Genomic DNA, 21,524 nt, shown 5'->3' with positions numbered 1-21,524 from the left:
ACAGCAGATCAGACAGGATGTGGGGCTGGATCACACAAGGGGATAGCTCTTCAGCTCCAATATATTTCAGGCTTGTTTAACTTACACCTGAATAAATCCCTGAATCAGTCTGTTAGAGCTGAAGGGACCAGCACTAGGTTTAAAATGAAGTACATGAATTGGAGGGCTTGGACTGCACTGCCCCTGAGCAGCAATAACAGTGCTTGAGGGCTCATTTCAGATATGGAAAGTAAGAAAAAGCACTGATTGCTTGCAGACAAACCCACTAATCTCAAGAACTACCAGTGCAAGCTTGGACTGTGGATCAGGGCTTTACAGGGCACCAGAACTGAGTTTGGACTGGGAGTCTACCTCCTTCCAACCAGCTTTCACATTCCGGCTTCCAGACCCATCTGTACTCCCATAAACTCTTTCTGGCCAGAATCACACAAGTGAAAGGGACCACCCTGCAATCACAGATAGCAAACTGCTGTTACCTGCTAGAGTCACGGCAATGGAGACAGAGTCAGATCCCAGGGCATTGGATGCGTTGCAAGCATAGAAACCCACATCAGCTTCCACAGGTGCTAGAATCTGCAAGGAGTCATCTGGCTGAAGTAGCATCCTGGAGTAGTGGGGAAAGAAAGAGGTAAAAGTCTCTTAGCTCATGTGAAAATGAGTATGTGTACCAAGATCAATACATATTTAGGTCATTTTTTGTACCTCTAGGACTGTAGGTTATATTTAAAAGCCTACTAAGAAATTCAAACCCTTACATTAACACTGTGGGCTTAAACTTAAACTACATTTTAACTTGATTACTGGTTCTGCTGCTTTTGCTAAACATATTAGAGAAAGTATTTAGGACATTAGTCTAGAGCTTGTGAAATATCTTCTTCTGCTATGTCACTTTGTATGTGATACTGAGCAAGTCATCTAGCCTCTCTGTATCCCAGTTCTTCAGCTCCAAAGTAGGCATAGTAATAGTAGAGAAAAAGACATATTATTGCAAGGGAAAACAGTAAGACCGGGCAAAGCTGGGCAGAAAGAAACGAAGTGAATCACAGGGTCAGTGTCAGAGCCTGAAATAGGCTAAATTTCCTCAATTGCTAGAAACTCCCTCAATAGTCAGTAAAGGCAAAGCGGAACCTTCAGCTCCCTGTTGGGCTGAATCAGTTATTTCGTTACTCTGCCAATCAAAGGAGCCTATGGTGATCTCAGTGTACTGCCTATAGTCAGATGGGATGAATATGATCTTAGAGCTCTTACAAACAGTTTCAAGTTTGCACACACTCTGGTTTACAGTGGTATAACTCCAAAACTCCTGTTTTATACCTATATAAGCAAGAATTCAGTCCTTGGGCTCTTATCAGTGCTTGTATATCGTAATTTTCTGTACTGTATTTTTCCTGATTATTTTCATGTTTCTGCTAAATTTTAGCTGAAGCTGTTGATAAAATCTAATGATAAATTGCTTTTCTCATTAGAAAATTTCAGCAGCTGTTCTACATAAACTTCTTAGTTGAGGCTGTGATTGACAGCAACAAGGGTGAAAGTAGGGGAGGAAAAAGCCCAAAGACATGTAATAAATCCTGGAACTGATGAATTACTTTTTTTTCCTGCCTTGAAAGAAAACTGCTGTCTCATGGACCAAAAAGCTGGAGATACTTGATTTTGCTCAACACTGTGGGTGGTAGCTGTCTAAAACAAACCAGATTAGGGCCACCCATCAAAATCTATTATAGAGGAAAAAATAGAGTTAAATTTGTTTTTTGATTTTTTTTAAGTAATAATGATTAATAATAAGAGGAATGAGCTGTCTTGTGTCAACCTAGTCTTGCAAGTGCCTAGTAAAATGCACATTTGCGAAACAAATGCTAATAATTTTTAAACTGCATATTTACTTGCACAGCAAAAGAAAATAGTGTTTAAAATCCCTTCCCCACATCTACTACTAAAGGTTGTTGTCTCTCTTAAGATTTAGACAAAAAAGAGGGTAGATTTCTAGTTAGCCACTGCCAGCAACTAGCAAATTTCTTTGCTTACAAAACTTGTGTTAGCACACATCAATATCTCACACATACAATTGTTAGTTTAACACTGATTGGTTTCATCTCTACATGGAATTCATTAGAGCTTCAGATTTTGTCCCAAATTATATGGGCATACTACAACTAAAATTGTGTATGTATTGCTTGCATGTTTGCAGACATAGTATGTAGTTTGATCAGTCAGTCCTAGATAAAACACACACGAATCTTTTTTTAAAAAAAGCTTTTATAACAAAAAAGCTTTCAGAAATTTTTCTGTCACCTTCAGATTGAAAAATACTTCTTTAACTTAACATGCCTTATTGTTATTACTACTCAGGAAAATGTTTGCTTAATATTAGATGTTGTAAAACACAAGCAATCACAATTTGTTGTTAATCAACTCTGTTGATGTAAATCTCTCTTTGTCAGTTTAAATCACCTCAAGATCCATCAGAAATATTTCTGGGGGGAACAGAAATAGGTCAGGTAGCTAACTACCTTTAAAAAAAAAAGCAAACCCAAAGTAGCTCCATCTTTCTACCTTTTCATACCGACTATTAATGTCCTTCTCTAGAAAAAAAGCTAGGATCCTCTTCCGTTACTGTTTATGTGTCACAATTTGGCTTAGCTGCTTTTCTTGAAAGTAGACCCTTTATTATGCCCCCTTATATACAATGGTTTTGGCTGGATTCCCTATTTTGCTCGTAGATTGCTATTTTTGTTAGGTATTAATTTGCTTGTCAGTAGTGAAAAAAATACCATATGTAGCAATTCTTTCCATCACCAATGTGTCTTTAGAATCTCATTTATGTATTTAAAATTACACAGCTTAATATTTTACCAGTCTCATTTCAGTTGCTCCGCACAGTGTCGTATCCAAGATGAAAATATATTTTGCATGACCTAGATCAGTGACTAATTCAGATGGCACCTCGCAAACACCTAACATAGACTCTGTAGTACCTACAGTTTATATTCTACTTCATGTCTGTTTATAAAATACAATGCCATTTTCAAGTACCATATCCAAAGAGTTCTCACCAATGGAGATAACAGCATACTTGGAAGAGAAGATACTTCTCACCAGACTTAACAATGCATAAATTCCTCAAAGATTTTCACTGTTAAATTTGATTCCTAAGAAAGCTAATCTGAAAGTTTTCTGAAATTCCCATCATTTACAGAAGTTTCCAGACATTAGTATAGATACTAGCAGGCTCTGAAACTGCACTGGCAATGAAGATGAGAGGTAAACAGATCAGAATCCAAGCTAGTATCAGTTTGACAATTTAATCTTAGAAGAGAATATGAAAACTCATGCTAAACATGTACTCAGGCTGAATATACAAACCCTAGTTAAGGATCAGTATTTCTTTTACTGTAATCACACAGATACTTTCAACTGCTGCAGTTTTTTGTGTCATATGTTTTCATTCCACTGAATAACTAAAAACTATCACTTTTGTTGGCCTGTGTTATATCTCACTGTGACAGTACATAGACTAAAGCTAAAGAAATTCATTTTTCCAAGTAGAGCTATGTAGTAGGAGTCATAAATGTAAATGCTTTTAGGCAGATGGCACAGCTCATGGAATTAGGTAATAGGTATAAAACCCTTCATTACTACCTTGCTGATCCAAGCAAACCCCATGGCTACAGTGCATGGAAGTGAGTGCCTTTATCTCTGAGTACTTATCAACTCTACACTTGGTAATACACAATACAGATAAGCATCATCCAACCTAAAAACACTAGTCTACAATACAGCATCGCAGAACAAAACATATGTAATCCAAATCTCAGTCTACTGAGGGCATGAGCAGGACCTCAGCACAACTCTCTGACCCCCCTCACCTCATTGTCTCTTTTCAGTGCTGGTACAGGAAGCCAGACTTGCATTAATTTTTTTATTCCCAGTAAGACAGAGGTGGGCTGAAAAACTGGCTTCTTTTCTCCATTCAGTGGCTGGCAGAGTATGAAGATGACAGACTGCAGAGCTGAAAGACAGCTCAAGCATACTCTGCCCCACTGCATGCAGATGGCCTTGCAGTTTACAGCTGTACTTGGGAAGACTGCTTAAACTGAGGCTTTCATTTACAGGTCTGATTGGCAGAGAGCAAGAACGTCTTGAGCCAAAAAGAATACTGCTGTCAACAGCCCAGCAAAACACTCATGGCCCACTTTTGAGATGCACCATGATCACTAAACTTCCACGAACTCCAAAGTTACAGATGCTGAGTATTTATGAAACTCAGAGGACTGCTCACTTCTTTCCCTACTTGCCAACCTGGAGGAAGCATCAACAATTGAATACAGAGAAGAATTTGAGAGAGTGGAAGCTGCCTTGGCCTTTAAAGATGAAGGGTCAATGAATAATGCTACTAACCAGCAAATAAATTGTACTTCCATGGGTTGCTTTGATAGAAAATTTGGGCAAATATAGTTGCCTGATAGTTCAGAAATACAGCACATCATTTAATGCTATTTCAGCCAAACTGAATGGAAAAAAGATTTATAAGCATTGTAAAGTAAAAAAACAACAAAAAAAATCCAAATTAAAGTTTTAGAAATCATAAGACCGTATTATTACTGACAAAACAGCAAACTTTCTGTTGCTATACCATGGCTGCTTATAATGTAAAAACTTGTAATTTTCTCATGAGTGTAATGTCCTGCATTAACCCCACATGGACTTTATGTAACCTCCATTCCCTTTTGCAGAATCACAGTCATTGCAAATGGACAGAAAAAAAAAAAATCACTTAATAGCACAGTTCCAACAGGATATAACCAGTGTCAAGGAAAATATGCACACGCAACTTTTGGGGGGGCCAAAAAGCCAAGAAGATATTTTTGCAGAACTATGGCCAAACAAAAGGATACTCTGGGTGCAAGCCTGCATGTGATTTCCACAAGAGACACATTTTGCCCTCAGTGGCTCTCCCAACCCCCCAAAAGGTTCCCTTATCTTATGAAACCTAATATACTTGCTAGCTGTCAGGCACAGAAATAAAAAAATATCAGGAAATTGAGTACATTAAAGAAAGCAAAAAATCTGGAGTGATTCAGCTGTGGAAGTGAGAAAGGAGCTAACACACTAAGTGTATAATTACACAGAAGGACTAATTGCAGCTTTGCTAAATCAAGGCTTCACTGAATGATCTACAGGCACCACAATGTAAATTGCCTTGACTCACTCTCTTTTTATTTCCCAAGCTGACCTGGCGACCAAACTCAGATGTTTTAACTCAGGTCAATATCTTGTGCAGAAAGTGCTGGCAGCAGATCCTTGGACTTCTGTCTTATACTGTGTCAGTTACTATAACTGTGGCCATATGCGTTACTGCCTGTCCTTATAGACCACTTTCTTACAAAACAGGACTGAGGCACAAAATCTCAATCATATACATGAGAAAAATGTGTGTTATCCACATGATTAAGCATGTAACTAGCACTTAGAATAGTCTATTTTTGTCTGCTCTTGCATTGAAGTGTGTATGTAAATGACGGCCATTATGTACATAGCTTTCATTAGACTTAGGAATTTGCTGTAAATGGGTGATTGAGATGGTCAGTCTAAAAGTTTATAGAAGCATGTGCATTTCTTCTGATTTAGGAAATAACAGAAGTCAAGAGGCAGCATTCTCTGCCTGATGAAATATTTGTGACTTTTTTTAGCTCTTTTAAAAGAAAACTTCAAAATGTGTGCTAAATACATTTTAACACATTTTTCTTACTCATTTTGTCACTTAAGGTCTTATGAAGTGAAAGCCTGTTAAAAAAAAAAAAGAAAAAAATAAGTTGTTGGTCCCTTTTGAACTTTAGGGAGGCTATCAACAACATGAACAGTATTGCTACCAGTTGGTACTGATACAGCAGTAATACCAGCTGCATATGTTCTACATGTGCAGCAAACATCAGAGAAATGGTTGAACTGAAAGACACTGAGCCACCTATAGGTGAAGGCTACCCATAGGAAAAGTGGCATCACTTTTGCAGTACGTTAATAAGAGCATTTTGTTGCACAAGTTCTCAGGCTATACACAAGGGCAGACAGTGTCACACTGGGAGTCCTGTGCAAAGGAGGATGCACCAACTCACAGCGGAAGACTAATGCTTTGAGGTCAGCATGTTCAGCTGACAGTGGTAGCTGCAAATAACCATGAAATAGGGCTCCACAGAATTTAATAATTAATGTGACCAGCATTAATTTTCAAACAGCAGTAGTCAGCTCAAGTTACGTTCTTCTGTACAGATTCAGGTTTGTTGAAATGTCAGATTATCTGAAACTGCGCACAAATGCAAAAAAAAAAAAAAAATTTCTTCCCTACTGTAGCTTGTGTTTCCAAAACAAAGCTGTCAGAACATACACAGGGACTGGTGATTGTAATGCAAGCTGAGTTTGATCCCAGGGCAGTTTTACATGTGGATACATGGGTTGAAGGCATGAGTCTCAGTTTCTTCATGTTCTACCCCATAATTATGTTGGAGAAAACTGACTGAGGCACAGTTAGAAATGCATCTCAGATATCCAGTGGAGAATGAACCCTTCTCTGGGGAACTATACTGCAGACTCCTTGACAGAAAACTAAATTCCAGATCTGCTTTCAGGTATCTTTAACTACTGTGATCAATCATGAAAATACGTGCCGAGTGTAATTCCCTTCACGAACATCCCCCTGAACCTGGAACCAGTCCAAAACATTACCTGAGAGAATCACAAAACAGCCCTATTCATTTAATGGATTAACTCTGAAATCTGAAAATGATGATCTAGATATAATTAATCTTAGTATTTCAAAATCTGTCTTTGTAGCAGAAGCCTCCACCTTCAGACAGGAAAATACACTAAGATTCCCAAGCCCCCAGATATAGACTGCTCTTCTAACTAAATTAATCACTTACCTAGTTTAGTGCTTTAAACCTCTTTGTTTTATTTACTGAAATAAAAGTAAATGTCCTTTTTGCCACACCAGACTGACCCACCATCCACGTTTTGCAGCAGAGGTATAGTGTCCTGTTTGCCACTTCACACCTGTTTGCCCTTCTTTCTGCTATGAAAACACACTACAGCAAAATGTGATTTTGCCTGCAGCACTGACAGGCATTAAAAAATGGAAACTGAAGAATCACAGTGTTAAATATTTTCTTACAAGTTAAATAATTTCTTTTACCTATCATTGTATTTCACCTCCTCTCCATTCTTTGCCCAGCTGATGGTGGGCTTAGGGTTTCCCACTGCTTCGCAGTGAAGCAATACACTCAGTGTACCACTGGCTAGGACCACTGTTTGTCCCAGGTGGGTGACAACCTCTGAAGCAGAGAGCTGTTGTGCTGCTGAAATTTTTCGGAGGATGGCAGGCTTTCGAGCAGGTCTGCGTGAGCCATTTGCGAGGTCCACAGAGGTGGGAAGAAGTGCTTCAGCAGATGAAGTCCTCAGGGAGCTGGCAAAGCCAGAAACGTGTTTGTGGAAAGGGTACTCTACTGAAGTCGAATCAATTCTTCGCCTTGGTGCTTTGAGGACAGACTCCTGATGCTCCAAGGGGCTCTTGAAAACTTCATGAGCCAGCTGTACAACAAGCTGCTCAGTGTAGACATCTTTAAGCTCCTCAGGTTGCTGAGACAAATTCCTTATAATATCATCCAAGCGTTTCTGCTCAGTGACCATAGTGAAGGGGAGGCTATACTCCTGGCTCTGGTCCTCTTTTGAGGATGCATTTCTCTCCATAGACTCCTGGGCTTCCCAGGACTCCAGATCTTCCCCTGGCCAGCCCCTGTGCTGTAGCAGCCTTGAGACAATGTCATCATACCGGCTGCTGCGGTCAGCAAGATGTCCTCGCTTTTCAGCCTTGCTCCTATTGAAGAGAATCCCATTGAGATGTTTCTCCTGAGTTCGCAAGGCTTCATTTATACTGGCCTTTTTCATAGCCTCTTCCTCCCTAATGCCAGCTGGTTGCCCAGCAATAAGCTTCTTGTTGCTTCCAATTAGTTTAATCACAAAATACTCTTGGACTGGCCCTGCCGTGCAGGTGTATGTCCCAGTGTCGGAAGGCTTCAGATGATGAATTTTCATATAACCGTAGGGTGCAATGGTGATGTGAGCTGAGCTGATGAGTCTCTTGTCATCCTTCTCCCAAGTGATCATTGATTTCCGGAACCTCCTTGCAGGGCATCGGAGAACAATGGAGGTTTTAGGCAGCAGGTAGGCATACCCACCCACAATAAAGTGCAGTTTCTTCTGCTTCCTTGTCTGGATGTAAACTTTCTTTACAGCCATAATATGGGGGCTTTGCTTATGAGCTGGCCTGCTGTGCCCTGAAATATCATTAATACTATTAGTATGCGATACTATTAAATAAAACAAGCAGTTTACTTTGGCATGGGCAGCATTTGACCCATTAATGGGCAATGGGAGAAACTGGTCACCAGCTGCTGAACATTAAGTTGCAGCAATCAAGATAAGAGGAATAACAGGGCACATTTTAGGAATGCCAATGTCTTGCCCAGGGTACATGCAGAAACCAATGTGCCAGGGACAGAATTTCATGGGAAGGAAAAAGTTCCAGTGGAAATGCAGTTCTTGTTGTTAAAGTATTTGAATGAAGACTGTTGCTTAATAAATATGACAAAGGGAAGGAGCCTGACACTTTTAAATGTTTATCATCCAAACCCTGAAAGGCAACACAATCTAGCAGCGCACAGCAGTAAGGAGAAGAGAAAGTGCTGCTACCTAAGGGAGTAACACTGAGCAGAACAAAACTGTCTGGAATAGGCTTAAAAACACAGGATAGATACTATTAAGTTACACTAATTCAGTGTGTTCTAACAGCTTCCAGATCTCTATGACAGAGATCTTCCTTATGAAGCACTGAACAAAACAGCATAGGTGCATTATTAGTATATACCATGAATATTTGATTTCAGCTTTGGCTCTGACTGTCAGATCTTCTGTCCTCCCTGATGTACCCAACATTTAGCAGGTTTTAGAGCTCATATTCTGCTTTAAGTTGAAGTCAAGTTCACTGGCAAATTTTCACATGTCCACCTGGATTACTGCAAGCCAGAGAGGGGCATATAGGGAGACTACTGCTCTTGTGAAAGGCAGCATAAAATATATAAAACACCAATATAAAATACGTCTAACGTATGTTGCATGGTTCCTTGGCAATCTCAAGTCATACAGGGTTCTGTGTGATATAATGAATTAATAGTTTTTTTAAATTATATTGAACAAAATCCCTTACCGACCATTTTCTTTGTGGCTATTCTGGCAGTGTGTTAATTTGTACCTGCCATCAGGCTGTTGAGCTGTATCTCTGAGCCTCTATATTCCAGCTGTAAAGTTTAGATCTTAGATTTGGGTCAGAATTTTGAGCCACTTCTTCCAGAAATGAGTAGCTCCCTTCTAGCATATTGGTTCAGATCCAGTTCCAACAGTAAAATTTATAGCTTTATCCACTGGTTGCCTTGATGCTAAACAGGGCATATGCATTCATAGACAGAAATTCTAACTCAGTAACAGCAAATACTCTGCAATACTGAACAACACTAGTGGAAGAGATGGCTATGGAGCACGTGACAGCATGAATTTCTTAGTGATGGGTATTCAAGTCCCCTTTCCCCAAACACTATTAAGTGTCTTGCCCACTTACTTGCACAAGTAGCTAGCGCACAGGGCCTGACCAAGGAAGAGAATGGCAAAGGTGGGCACAAGGAAGAATTGATGATGATTGAACCACCAGTTTTCAGCATCTTTCTGCAAATGGCATTTCGAGTCTGGGTGCCCTCTCCACAACTCACTGAACACTAGGAAGAGAACAAGAGCCATTAGGAACAAGGTTTATTAAAAGAAAAGAGTGCTTCCGACCCTTCCCCCTCATCCCCCCATAGCATACTCATACCACTGTACAGATCTGTAACAGCTTCCAAAACATTACAGTGGAAGAAAGCAGAACAGTGCCTGACCATTCAGTTACAGATAATCACAATGTGGGCACACTGGGGAGATGAAATATCAAGTATTTTCTGTCTTTTGAGGACGTGATTCTTTCTGCAGTCTCTAGCAGTTTATTCTCTAGGGTGGTGTCTCTTGTTTTAACAGTACTGTGCTACAGTACAAAGCTTGTCTTTGCATGTTGTTTCTATAAGTCTGTGTTTGCTGAGTGGAAAAATTCTTGGCTGTTCACAGCCAAGAGCAGAACACATCGAGTTTCACCTCACAGATAAAATACTTTCATGCTAAAATCATTTAGATTAGGCCAAACTTAATCTTTGCGCTTCACTGTTGTAGCTCTATTACAAATAATATATGTGCATCAGATAGCAAGAAGTTATTTCAGCTTGGTGGGTACCAGACATGAGGTAGTACTCAGTGCATGTCTGCATTGTTCAGGGGAATTTAGCATGCCTAGTTTATTTTATATTTATGTATACAGCATCACAGTAAGTAAGAATACACGCAGTGTTATTCCCAGTGGCACTGGGACCCAGACAGCAACCTGTAAAGGTGCTGGAAAGTGTCTTGAGCCCTGGAAGGTTGGCAGCACTCATTGCAGTAGAGCCCATGTCCACAGTGTTATATACATGTGTTTGTGTTACACATAGGTGCATACATACAGGAACGGGAACCAGAGATGGAATAAGAGGGAGGAAACAAGGGTGAGTAGAGCAAAAAAAAGACAGCCTTCAAATGCAATGGAGAGGAAGGATAGAGTGAAGTTATGTTTGATTTTAAAAAGTGTCAGCATGTAAAAATGTGAATTGTACGAATATTAACATAAATCATGTAGTAAAAATATTAAACTCCACTTCTTGTGAAGGAGGACAGATTGGGAATAGAATTACCATCTTCTCTGCCAGAATGGACATGTGTGCTGGCAGCAGACTCCATGAGAACATCCATTTATTTGACTAAAACTTCAAGATAGATCAGCATATTAAAGAACAAGGTGGAACAGCTACCTAGGGTAACTGGTGTTTCCTTCACGATTAAGGTAGTAGTCATCTCCTCACATGAAGAACCAGGAGAACAGTGGCAGAGAAAGCAATTGGGGGAACAGTTTTTATGCTTACTGGTATTAAAAGACTACATTTTATTTTCAGTTATGCTGCCATAAATATAACGGACATTTTTCTCATGCCACCTGGGACTGCAAAGGAAACCTGGGGAAGTGCAAATAACTTCAGTAGAGTAAGTTTGTTTTGCCATCCCTAAACTGAAGGAAGGAAATAACTAGACAACATAGCAAAAGTGGTGTCCTAGAATGAAAGAATGAAAGAGACTATGCTACCTTGGAGGCCTGGTGTGTGTATCCATGATGATATGCCTACAGCAGACTGGAGTTATTCCTCCCTTCTCGTCTCTGCATCATAGGGAAAGGCTGGAGAGGTCCCAGGAGGAAAAGACTACTGACATCAGAACTGCATCCACAGTGCCAGGCTTTGGAAAGAAAAAGCATTTAGCCTGGGGAAGTAAAAATTACTCTTTGTGGATGCCTTGGATGAACAGAAGCAAAGGCTATGAGTGGACAGAGCCAAGGATGTATTGTTTTGTGCATGGGTTCTGTTTAGCCCAGAAGGAAGGTCTTGATGGTTTGGCTGGATGGCTAAAGCACATCTGTGGAGGCAATCTCCAGAGAGCGGACAATGAGCTAGTGATCACATGCCCTACCAGGATGATAAGAACAGATTACAGGACAAAACTGGGTATTTGTGCAGTCTAAACATGTTTGGATCCTTTATCCCAAGTGACTAAGAACTTAATCTCCAAGAACAGCACAAACCAGCTGCATTAGACAAGGAGATAGACATCCAGCACTGGACACCTCCTTCATACAAGTAACATACCTGTGTCCAGTCAGAGAGAAGCCACTCATTGGGACAATCCTCAGTTTTGCAGGCTTGTTGGGAAACTGGCCTTGGAGCAGAGCAGAAGGTCTTTGGAAGCTCTGAAAAGCTTCCATCCGCCAGACGCTGCTTGCAAAGTGTATCTCGTTTCTGGACACCACCTCCACATGTCTGTGAACACTGGGGGAGATGGGAATCAGTCACTCTACATTACCATTGCACCATGGCAACTTGCAACAAAAATTACTTATGAATTTGGGTAGAAATTAACAGGCAGTTTTAGCCAAATAGAAAATATAACCAAAAATTTCAGACATGTCACAGCAGAACTTCTTTTTAAAATGTCAAAATTTTTTTGGAAAGTGAAAGCAGCTTATTTTGCTAATACTTAGCGAACTGCTTCAGCTTTTCTGAAACATTTTGTTTTCAGGCATTTGTACAAAAGACATGGAAACAATGGGTTAGATGGAAAAGGTGTCCTTTCCCACAACCAGCAGCTGGAAAATGAGCAACTTATACATGACGTGGAAGATCTAGGTTCTTATGCTTCTACTTGAAGCTCTAATTGTGCTACTGGAAGTGTTAGAGGGAGTGGAAGAGTCTTCTCCAGCAGTAGATGATTTAAGGCCTTCACTTCCAGGATTTTATTATACATGTTAAATAACAGTAGCTATGAACCAAATATTAAGCCTGAACCAAATATTCAAATTTAACTTAAAAAGGGGTTTGTTTTAGGAAAAAAAAAAAACCCTCAAACCCCCCAAATAAACAAATAAATATATGAGTGTATGTTAAATAAAAATTTCCTCAGTTTATTGTTTTGCCTTTTCTTCCTTTTGTAATTTTCTCATTTCTCATCCCTGACCTGAAGACAGCTTACTGTTAGTGCAGCCCAAAGCTGAACTGTGCAGCCCTGTATTCCTCGCTTTGAAGACCTCTTGCATTGTGGCATTTCTCTGATATTTAATTCATGTGAAATCTGCATATCATCTGTGATCTGCTTCTAGTCTCACCAATTGGTTCACAAGGTTTGTGTAATAAGCCATTAAGTAACGATGCAGCCCTTTTACATTTACGACTGTCATGACAGCAGTGTGTGCTCTTTCCAAAAGATGAGGAGGAAGGTTTATTTGAGTCAAAGTAGATCTGGGTGATTAATATCTAGAGAATCCAGCTCCCCTCCCTCTTTCATGTAAGTAATCCCCCTGTATCCATTTTCTAACCACACAAGGCAGGAAATTTTGAACAAGCAGATTTAAGTGCATTCCCTGACTCCTTTTTGTCAACATGGTGGCTCAGCCCTGTTTCCTGAGGAGCTTTTTCCTGTGGCTAGTAACAGGCTCCCGTTCTTCTGCTCAGTCTAGTCAGCTCAACACCATTTCTCTTCTCTTAGCAAAGGGGAAAGGGGAGCTTGCACTACACTGAAATTAACAGGAGTTGCTTATAGCTTGCAAGAGGGGAATTATGCCTACAAAGTAGAAAACCACATGAAGAAATGTTAAAACATATACTTAAGTAGTTAAAAAAAAGGAATTATTTATAAAATCTTGCAGACATGAAAGGCCCTTGTCTCTTAGAGATAGCTGCATAAACTTTAATGCTAGCTTGATTTTTAGCATATATGTTTTTCTTGAAAGACAGAACAGAAGGCACAAACTTGAATGTTGCCAAGAGAGAATATTTATATTCAATTTGGTTTGCTCTCTAATGAGTAAAAATAGTTTTTGTCCCACTTAGAATGCTACAAAGCTCAAAAGCTTTTAAAAAAATTAAACAAATAAAACAATACTTGAGTTTTCAACAAAAGAAAACATTTATCAAACTTTCATTCAAGGACAATTCATTCCTGCAGAGAGAGTAAGTCAAGAGAAATATGATTAAAAGTAATATTTCAAGGTTGCCTAAGGACTGCAGTTATATACCAGAGCCAGAATGGTTTAAGCTCTGTAGGCACACAACAAAAGCATGTTCCCTGTAACAGTCAAACAAATCCCAATAAGTCTCTCTGCCCCTCCATCACTACCAGATAAAAGAGTAAGACAAAACAGATTTTTTTCTTGTCTCTTGCCCTTCAATCATGCACACAGCTTTTTTCCAGGAAGAGTAATTAGCTACTCAACACTGAACTCTATTGCCAAATGCCAGAGAGAGCCAAACACAGTAACAAGATTCCTCATTGTCCACAGGAACTTTTCTAGGAGAGCACTGGATTAGTGCACAAGAACTACTGCAGGTACCTATATTTTACTCATTGAGTCTTTTTATTATCCTGGAATTGTCATTGATTTTTCTCTAATGGAAGCTTCTAGCCCTCACATTTGTTTCCAAGAAAAGGGGTAACTAATGAAAGCAACGTCTGCCTGGATTTACAGATAATGTGAAACTAGTTCTGAGAGGAGCCTCTTTTGGTTACACGCCATCTGAATAACATGCTAACTCTCCCTGCTGTTCAGAAAGATGACACAATGCTGTTTCAAGTGCTCTTGTATCTCAGGGAGGAGATAAGTGCAGTGGTTTCATTCCACCAACCAAACTAGGTGAAATGGCTCCTGATACTCCTGTCTCCTACACCTTCTGAGCAGAGCCAGGTCCTATATCCCCCAGCGTCCCTTTAGTGGCGATCTGAGACTTTGACAGGTTACTGACTTAGAGGGCTGCATCACTCCACATTCCTACTTATTTATGCCTAGTTTAACAACTAGGTTAAGCAAATGTAAGCTAAGGCTAGCACCAAAGAAGACAATCTCTATACCAGTTATGCCAGCCATTCATCCTGATTTTGTGCTGCCCTTTCCCATATGCTGGCATAAGCATTTGTGCAGCTGCACAGTGAACCAGACTGGAAAGTTACCTAGGTTAGAACTAATTATATTTTTGGCTAGCTTTAATCAGGACCATTGTGTGACTGTACAGCACTTCTGGAGATGTAAGGCAGGGATTGTTGTAAGGGTAAGAAAGAGCTGCCCACAGCACTTTATTGTCTCCTTTGGTAGACGTGCTGGCATATGTCATCTTAAACTACTGGTGGAACTGTGGCCTTGGCTTCTCCCACAACAGTCATTGCTTTAATTGTTTTTCTCTACAAAAGTCTGCAAAAAATAACTAATGCAAAGAATTGATAACCACTAGTGAAAGCAGAGAGGGGAAGGGGACCCTCTCTCTGTCTCAGCACAAGCTTATGGGCATCCATGCACATCCATACACTGCACAGGATTCAGGCAGAGCACCCTTTCCATTATTTGGAAAGCAGGAAATCTGGCTCCTTCTCAAACTTGTGGGGAAAGGGCAGAAACTAATGGAAAATAAAGGGCTAGGCAGTTGTGGCTCTGCACCATAGCTGTTACTGGCCCAAGGAGGTAGCTGAATGTTTCAAAGAAGGTTGTTGTTTGGTCAGTCCTCCTGCTTGCAGAGGCATTCGAGGAAGGGGTTTCCCTACACCTCAGCTCAGCCAAGTGTTATAATTTTGCACTACCCTCTGCTCAGCACAGTGGGATTAGCACACCACAAGTTTTGACTTTACTCTCAAAAAAAGCTTTTCTTATATCTTTTCTCTACAGTAAGATAAAGCATTTGCAAAGGGAGTGGACATTTTTCTCTCTGCAGGTCTTTCAGCTGGTTTCTAAGGCCTGCCACTGGCAAATTTAGAAAGGACTTTTTAAAATATGGAGAAAAAGAGCTAGGAAAATATCTGAAAAGGATATCAGTTTTCCCATGCTGACTATATTGTCGAGTCATTGTTCTAACTATCCTGTAACTATCAAGGACAGCACTGAGCAACACAAAAAAAATACTGGGATTAGAGACTATGTCATTTATTCAGTAATAAAACAAACAAGAGGAAGATTTATTAATGGATGTCTCCCATTTGAGGTCTGCAGAGCAGATGTCTATAGGGGCTTGTAAAAATGAAAGCTCATATCCACTTTCCTCCAGAAACACACTACTGAAAACAAGATAAACATCCTAATGGATTTAGCTGAGAAACAGAACTATTTGAAAATAAACAGTCTCAAATCTGTAAAGAGGTGTTTTAAAAATCATTCGGAATGTTACCATACTGGTAATTATTGGGTATTTATCTGCCAGGAACACTGGGGATTTTAAGGGCATTTAATTCAGACAGTTCTTCTTTAACCAGCATAAAGGGCCATAGAAAAGAAAACACTGGGCATTGCAGTTTAAATATTTTGTTTGTTTGTTTGTTTGTTTGTTTGCTTAAAACTACTGTGAGACAGTGCTTTGAAAAGCACTATGAACTCCATGGATGAGAACAGAGAAATGGCTTCAGATCCAGACTTACTGAGAACAGATTTCACCTTCTGCTCATCCTATCACTGGTGAAGCTTTGAAAGACAGTCCTTAGTGTGAGAAAGGCACCTTCCTCCAGGGGCTCCATTCACCTCACATGAGGGAACCCATCTCACACCCTGATGAGGGATTCAGGGATAGCTAACATGACATTTGTTTCTCAGTGCAGGTTTTGCAGTTTTAGCCTCCAAGCAGCCTTCCGCAGGATTTCTGCTGCTGGAGGCTCCGTAGTGAAACAATGCACAGCTGTGCCATGCACCTCACGACTGGGCAGCTATGCCGGATGGCTGTGGCTCGCCTTGAAAAGAATCACCAAGAGTTTGAGCTGCCGACATCCAGTCTGGATTGCCTCTTCTCTAGCACATTTCATTAGCCAGCCAGCTATAATAACCCCATGGTGCTACACACTGGCCCGACGGTGCAGTTTTTCACATGGAGATCATCTACAGGTAAACCTACGTGAGGCAGAACTGTGGGGCCTGGCTTTCCTACTGAGTGGAAATAACAAGAGAGAGGTTGGTGGTACAAAGAAGGAAGACAGAAGTATTTAAGAATAAGTGGTTGGAAACTCTGTTTGATTGCTTGCACTGCACCCTTTTCTCCTAAACTGAGGCAGAAGACAGGAGGTAGAGAAGTACATTGTTTATGCTGTTTTCTCCTGGTGAAAAGTAAGCACAGGAGATACTCAGTGCCCATGTAGTAAGGAGCTATGTTGTCCATGGGAAGTACAATCCTGCAAAGACCATAAAAGCAAGAACGGAAGAACTACAATCTGACCTTTGCTAAACTATGGCAGTGAATTGCATCACAGGTAGTCTGTCTCCAACCAGTACCGAGAAGTCAACAGCTAATACAAGAGATGTGAACTGAGCAGTCGTGGTGTGACACTGACAACATGCCACCAGCTGACTGCTGAGGAGCCCCCACAGAGCTAACATGAACTCTTAGACTATAAAAGCAGCGGTCTACTTCATGCGTTAAGCAGTCTCTTATAGAGAACGTCTGTTAAGAAAGTTTAGCCCAGAGGACTACAAATCCCTATATATATCTCATCAAGGAATAATTTGCTTACAGCAACAAACCTTTTATATCCACCATGTGCTGAAATACAGGGAAAAATTAGTGTGTCTGTGTCTACTGTCCATCCTGAATGAGTCCACACTGAATCACAGAATAAATAACACATGCAAAGTTTAATGTACCCTTCAGCAGTTTTAGACTTCATAGCAGAGAAAATACCCCTAATTTAATTTCTAAGATGAAACACGACAGAAACTTTACACTATCATAGAACAAAAATGAATACCAATTTAGGTAAATAATTACATTTTATCTGGTAGACAAATGATAGAGGTTAATACCGTACTCTAACTCATAAACTTAGTTATCAAATCAAACCTGCTGTAAAAAAATTTGATTTAATTCCTGATTAATATGCTTATTAAAGCCTTTACACTTCACTGAGCTCTATCTTCCGTAAGGCATACTACACCTTTTAACAAGTATCCGTATTTGAGGGCCCCTGAGAAGGTATAAAAAATGGCTGAACTATTGGTATAGACAGGCAGAAAAAACTGTTTACACTTTGCAGAAAATGCCTGATGCATGAAAAAAATCAGTTTGGAAATTGTTCTAGCAGAAACTATTTAGGTACCTTTCTAGGGTGACCTATAGTCCATGGTTATTGCTAGCAGAGTGTCAATTTTTCAGTGTACTCTTATGTATGCCTCTTCTGACTGTGTTCAGATAACCTTACAGAAAATTACTATCTTAATTATAGGCCTTTTAACTGGCATAGGCACTCTTCATTCTAGCATATCCTAACTTTGAAATGCTTGACTTTATCATGTCATGTGTTAGCAGAATACTATTTGCTATTTACAAATGTACCAGTGTAAACTAGAAATATTAAGAAGTTCAGCTAAACAAATATGTGTATGTGAACCCTAGCAGACAAATTAACATTAAAGCATTAAATATCATTGAATTGTTTTAAACATGGGACTAATGCCATAGGCTAGTCATCTGGCTTTGATACAACATGAAGCTGGAATAAATTGTGGTTACAAGGATAGCTGCCCAAGCCCAGAGCTTCCCCATGAATTACAGCTTCACAGATTTAACAGTTTCATTAGGTGACTACATTAACATCTCCCTGACTCTTAAGTAATGGGCAAATTTTATAGATGGAGGTCTGTTGGGCATATGTAAGCACTGTGCCAAATGCCCATAGTTTTCTCATAGGATGGAGTAAATCCTTGCACGCAGCAGAAAGTGGAAGTTCCACTCAAATTGCATTGTTAAGGTTTAAATAGGCCTTTTGCTGGCATCTCCACTGGACAGCAAATTTTAGCTTTCCTCTTGACAGCAGAACATGGTAATTTCTCCCTGTGCAGCAGTAAATCCAACATAAGTACTATTAAGTGTTCTGAATAGCACAAGGGTTTTCATTTGCAACCAGATGACAGTAAATAAACTTATTTCATTTGTGATTTAGAAAAATAAAGATTTTCAAGTTGCCTTCCCAAAACAAAAAGCCTTCTACAAATCCACTCTAGAGACGGGCATACAGCTCCTCATGTGAAGTGCTTAACATTCATTTGTGACTATGGAGGATGAGGAGTGTTTCTTACCCTAAACTAAGTTATTACTTAAGTATATAAGGAGTACCCAATATATTCTAGAGATTCTTTCCTTCCTGATCTTTATAGCTTCACATTTCTAGAAACGCTGGCATTGCTACACCAAACCACTGGTGGCAACAGACCATTACATTCAAGACATTTTTTGTTTGGAACCTATATTCAGCAGTTAAGAGTTTTCCTTAATTTGACATTAGAAGCAGCAATAGTCATTATTTACCTCTGATGCAGTTTTCATTAAAAAGAAAAAAGCGCACATGTTTTTGTTTTTTTTTTAACAAACAACTTACCAGTGTGACTAATGAATCCTCTTGCTGGGCTAACCTAAAATGTTGCACTGATAATGCAGGTAATGTCTACATTTAACAGTCAGAAAATGAAATTACATATACATTTTTACCTCTTGCCATTCTGTAGGGTACCAGGAAGGTGGGCAATCGAAGCGATTGCAGGCTTGCACAAGGGATGGCTTGGGTTTATAGCACAATTCATCTGCCAGAATCACGGTCTCATTAGTTTCTCTTGATAGTAAGTGAGAACAGAAGACGTCTCTTGTCTGCAATCCAACACCACAGGTAAGACTGCAGGTGCTCCACTTCCCAATCTCCCATCTGTGAGGGGGTCAGGAGAGAAAATTTTAAGCACAGAATAAAGTTACCTTAACCAATCTCTTTTTACAATGACAGATGGAGTGTAGGAGCAGTAAACGAGAGGGAGCCTCCTTCTCTGATCATGGTGTCCCTTCTGGTAGCTGTATGATGAAACTGAGAAGAGTATTTATTGTACCCCTAAATTTTCAGTTCTTATCAAAAGCTCTTGAACTTCAAGTCTTTGGGAGTCCTGCCATATCATGCGAACAACTTTGTGTCTTAAATAAAAGTCTATGCTGGGTGAGAGACTGGCTAATGTACTGCAAGACTGAATAGACTTCACTAGATGGTTCTTTTCTGTCTTTAAACAGAAGGAGGAATCTCGTAACAAAGCCTATCAAAGAAGTATATCAGTGAAGGCCCCTGGGAAGAAAATTCTTCCAGAAGATCCTTTTGTGGAGTTCCTGACTGACTTTTCTCACTAGGGAGGTAGGGAGTGATAAGACCTTAAGAGATGGAATAGGGATGTGAGGAATTCCTTTTCAACCCCTGGGCGAACTCCTACTATTTAGCCAAACCTTCCCCAAGCTAGCTGTGCAAATCCTCAATAAATGCAGGGGCCAACAGAAACATAGCCTGAATTTTGTCTCTAAAGATACTCCAGTTTTCATCATGTTAAAACCAGATTTCTGGTGTTTCGGCCATTCTGAATACATTTTCTAATTCTGTCAGCCATACAGAGAAAACTGCATAAAATGCTAGGTCCCACTCTTGTGCCCTGCTGGAAGGCACTTAGGATATATGCAGAAACATGTACAAAACTACATCCTGTAGTCACAGTGAGAATATAAGGAAAAAGTCTTCCCCTCAACCTTACACAAAACAGTAGACTGACATTGGAGATGCTCCTACATCCAAAATGAGAGTATGAGACCAGGTATTGTCATTTTTTCTAACACAGAAGAATAGCTTCAATTCTTGCATGATGCTCTGAAACTGATTGCTGTGTGTGTGTGTGTGTGTGTGTGCAAATTAAACATTCAGGACATGGGCAGTCCAGGGAACCTCCCCTTGAGACACCAAAGCTAGACAGAAACTAAAAAGATTTCAGTGAAAGACACCTTTAGACTCCAAATGGGGTAGAGCTAGACAATTAAGGAAAGTTACGAAATATGGAAGCAGCATGAAGTAGAATTTGTGGAAGGAGCAGAGGGAAAACATCCTGACAGTCTGAGAGCAAAAGTCAGTGGAAACTAAAGAGCACATCTAAAATGTATCATGTTAGTAAGCATATTATGGAAAAAACAATTCAAGGTTGTGCCATCCTACAGTTACAGAACTATTTTAACTTCTTTATTTTATGAATCTGTGTTGTGTATTTGTTCCCTCTCTCTTTCTCAGTAACATCCACATCAAATTGAAACAGCTTGTAAGATTTTTTTTTTCTCCCAAGATGATAATGCTGAGGAAACAAGCAGTCCAGGACAAAAAAAAAAAAAGAAACGAAAAAGAAAAAAATCACACTGTTCTTCTTCTGTGCTCCATCTGCTGATGGCATTCTGTGATTTTATACCAGGACAGGCTGTGCCATGAGCATCACCATAAACAATAAAGAGACTGTAGTTCGCATGTTGATGGCAGCCTTGGTCGTGAAATACACCCTCTCTTCCCTAAATGGCATGGCACTGCTCTCCTAGGAACAACTGTACAAATGTGTTTAACCCTGTCCAACAATGAACACATACTGCATACTGAGGTAGCAGTTGCCATGGTCACTTTCCAGGCCATAATACACTACAGGCCACTTAAGTCTGATACATGTGCTGGCAGCTATTTAGCTGTGGAATAAGAGTGACATCTGGCAGCCAGATAAGATAATCTGGAATATGTTCTCCATAGGAATGATCTTGGGAGAGTGGTCTTAAAGCAGATTTTCTCATAAAATTGTCAGTCAGAATTAATGTGGGTATCAGCTACCCTGTACTTTTGGCATAACCTCAACTAAGATATTTGAGTAGGTGCTGAAAAGAAGGCATTTTCTTATTTCAGGATCTATTTGGATTACATAGTTAGTTATATCAGTTGCCAGAGTTTTTTATTCAAGTGAAGGTAATAGCTGTTGCCTC

At 39.9% G+C, this 21,524-nt stretch overlaps 1 protein-coding gene across 1 annotated transcript in view; it reads right to left on the bottom strand.

Annotated features, from left to right (window-relative positions):
- ADAMTSL1 (ADAMTS like 1) overlaps positions 1-21,524 on the bottom strand; it is a 199,956-nt gene that overhangs the window by 42,097 nt on the left and 136,335 nt on the right. The window contains exons 15-19 of the mRNA XM_067315970.1: positions 19,209-19,419; positions 11,859-12,038; positions 9,665-9,818; positions 7,187-8,327; positions 477-604 (exon numbers count right to left, since the gene is read on the bottom strand). Coding sequence (XP_067172071.1) covers positions 477-604; positions 7,187-8,327; positions 9,665-9,818; positions 11,859-12,038; positions 19,209-19,419 — 1,814 coding nt within the window. The remainder of the gene's footprint in view (positions 1-476; positions 605-7,186; positions 8,328-9,664; positions 9,819-11,858; positions 12,039-19,208; positions 19,420-21,524) is intronic.

This window comes from Apteryx mantelli, chromosome Z (assembly GCF_036417845.1).
Source record: "Apteryx mantelli isolate bAptMan1 chromosome Z, bAptMan1.hap1, whole genome shotgun sequence".
Lineage (NCBI taxonomy): Eukaryota > Metazoa > Chordata > Aves > Apterygiformes > Apterygidae > Apteryx > Apteryx mantelli.
Note: the sequence above shows the minus strand (reverse complement) of the source record. Positions and strands in the feature narration are given on the sequence as shown.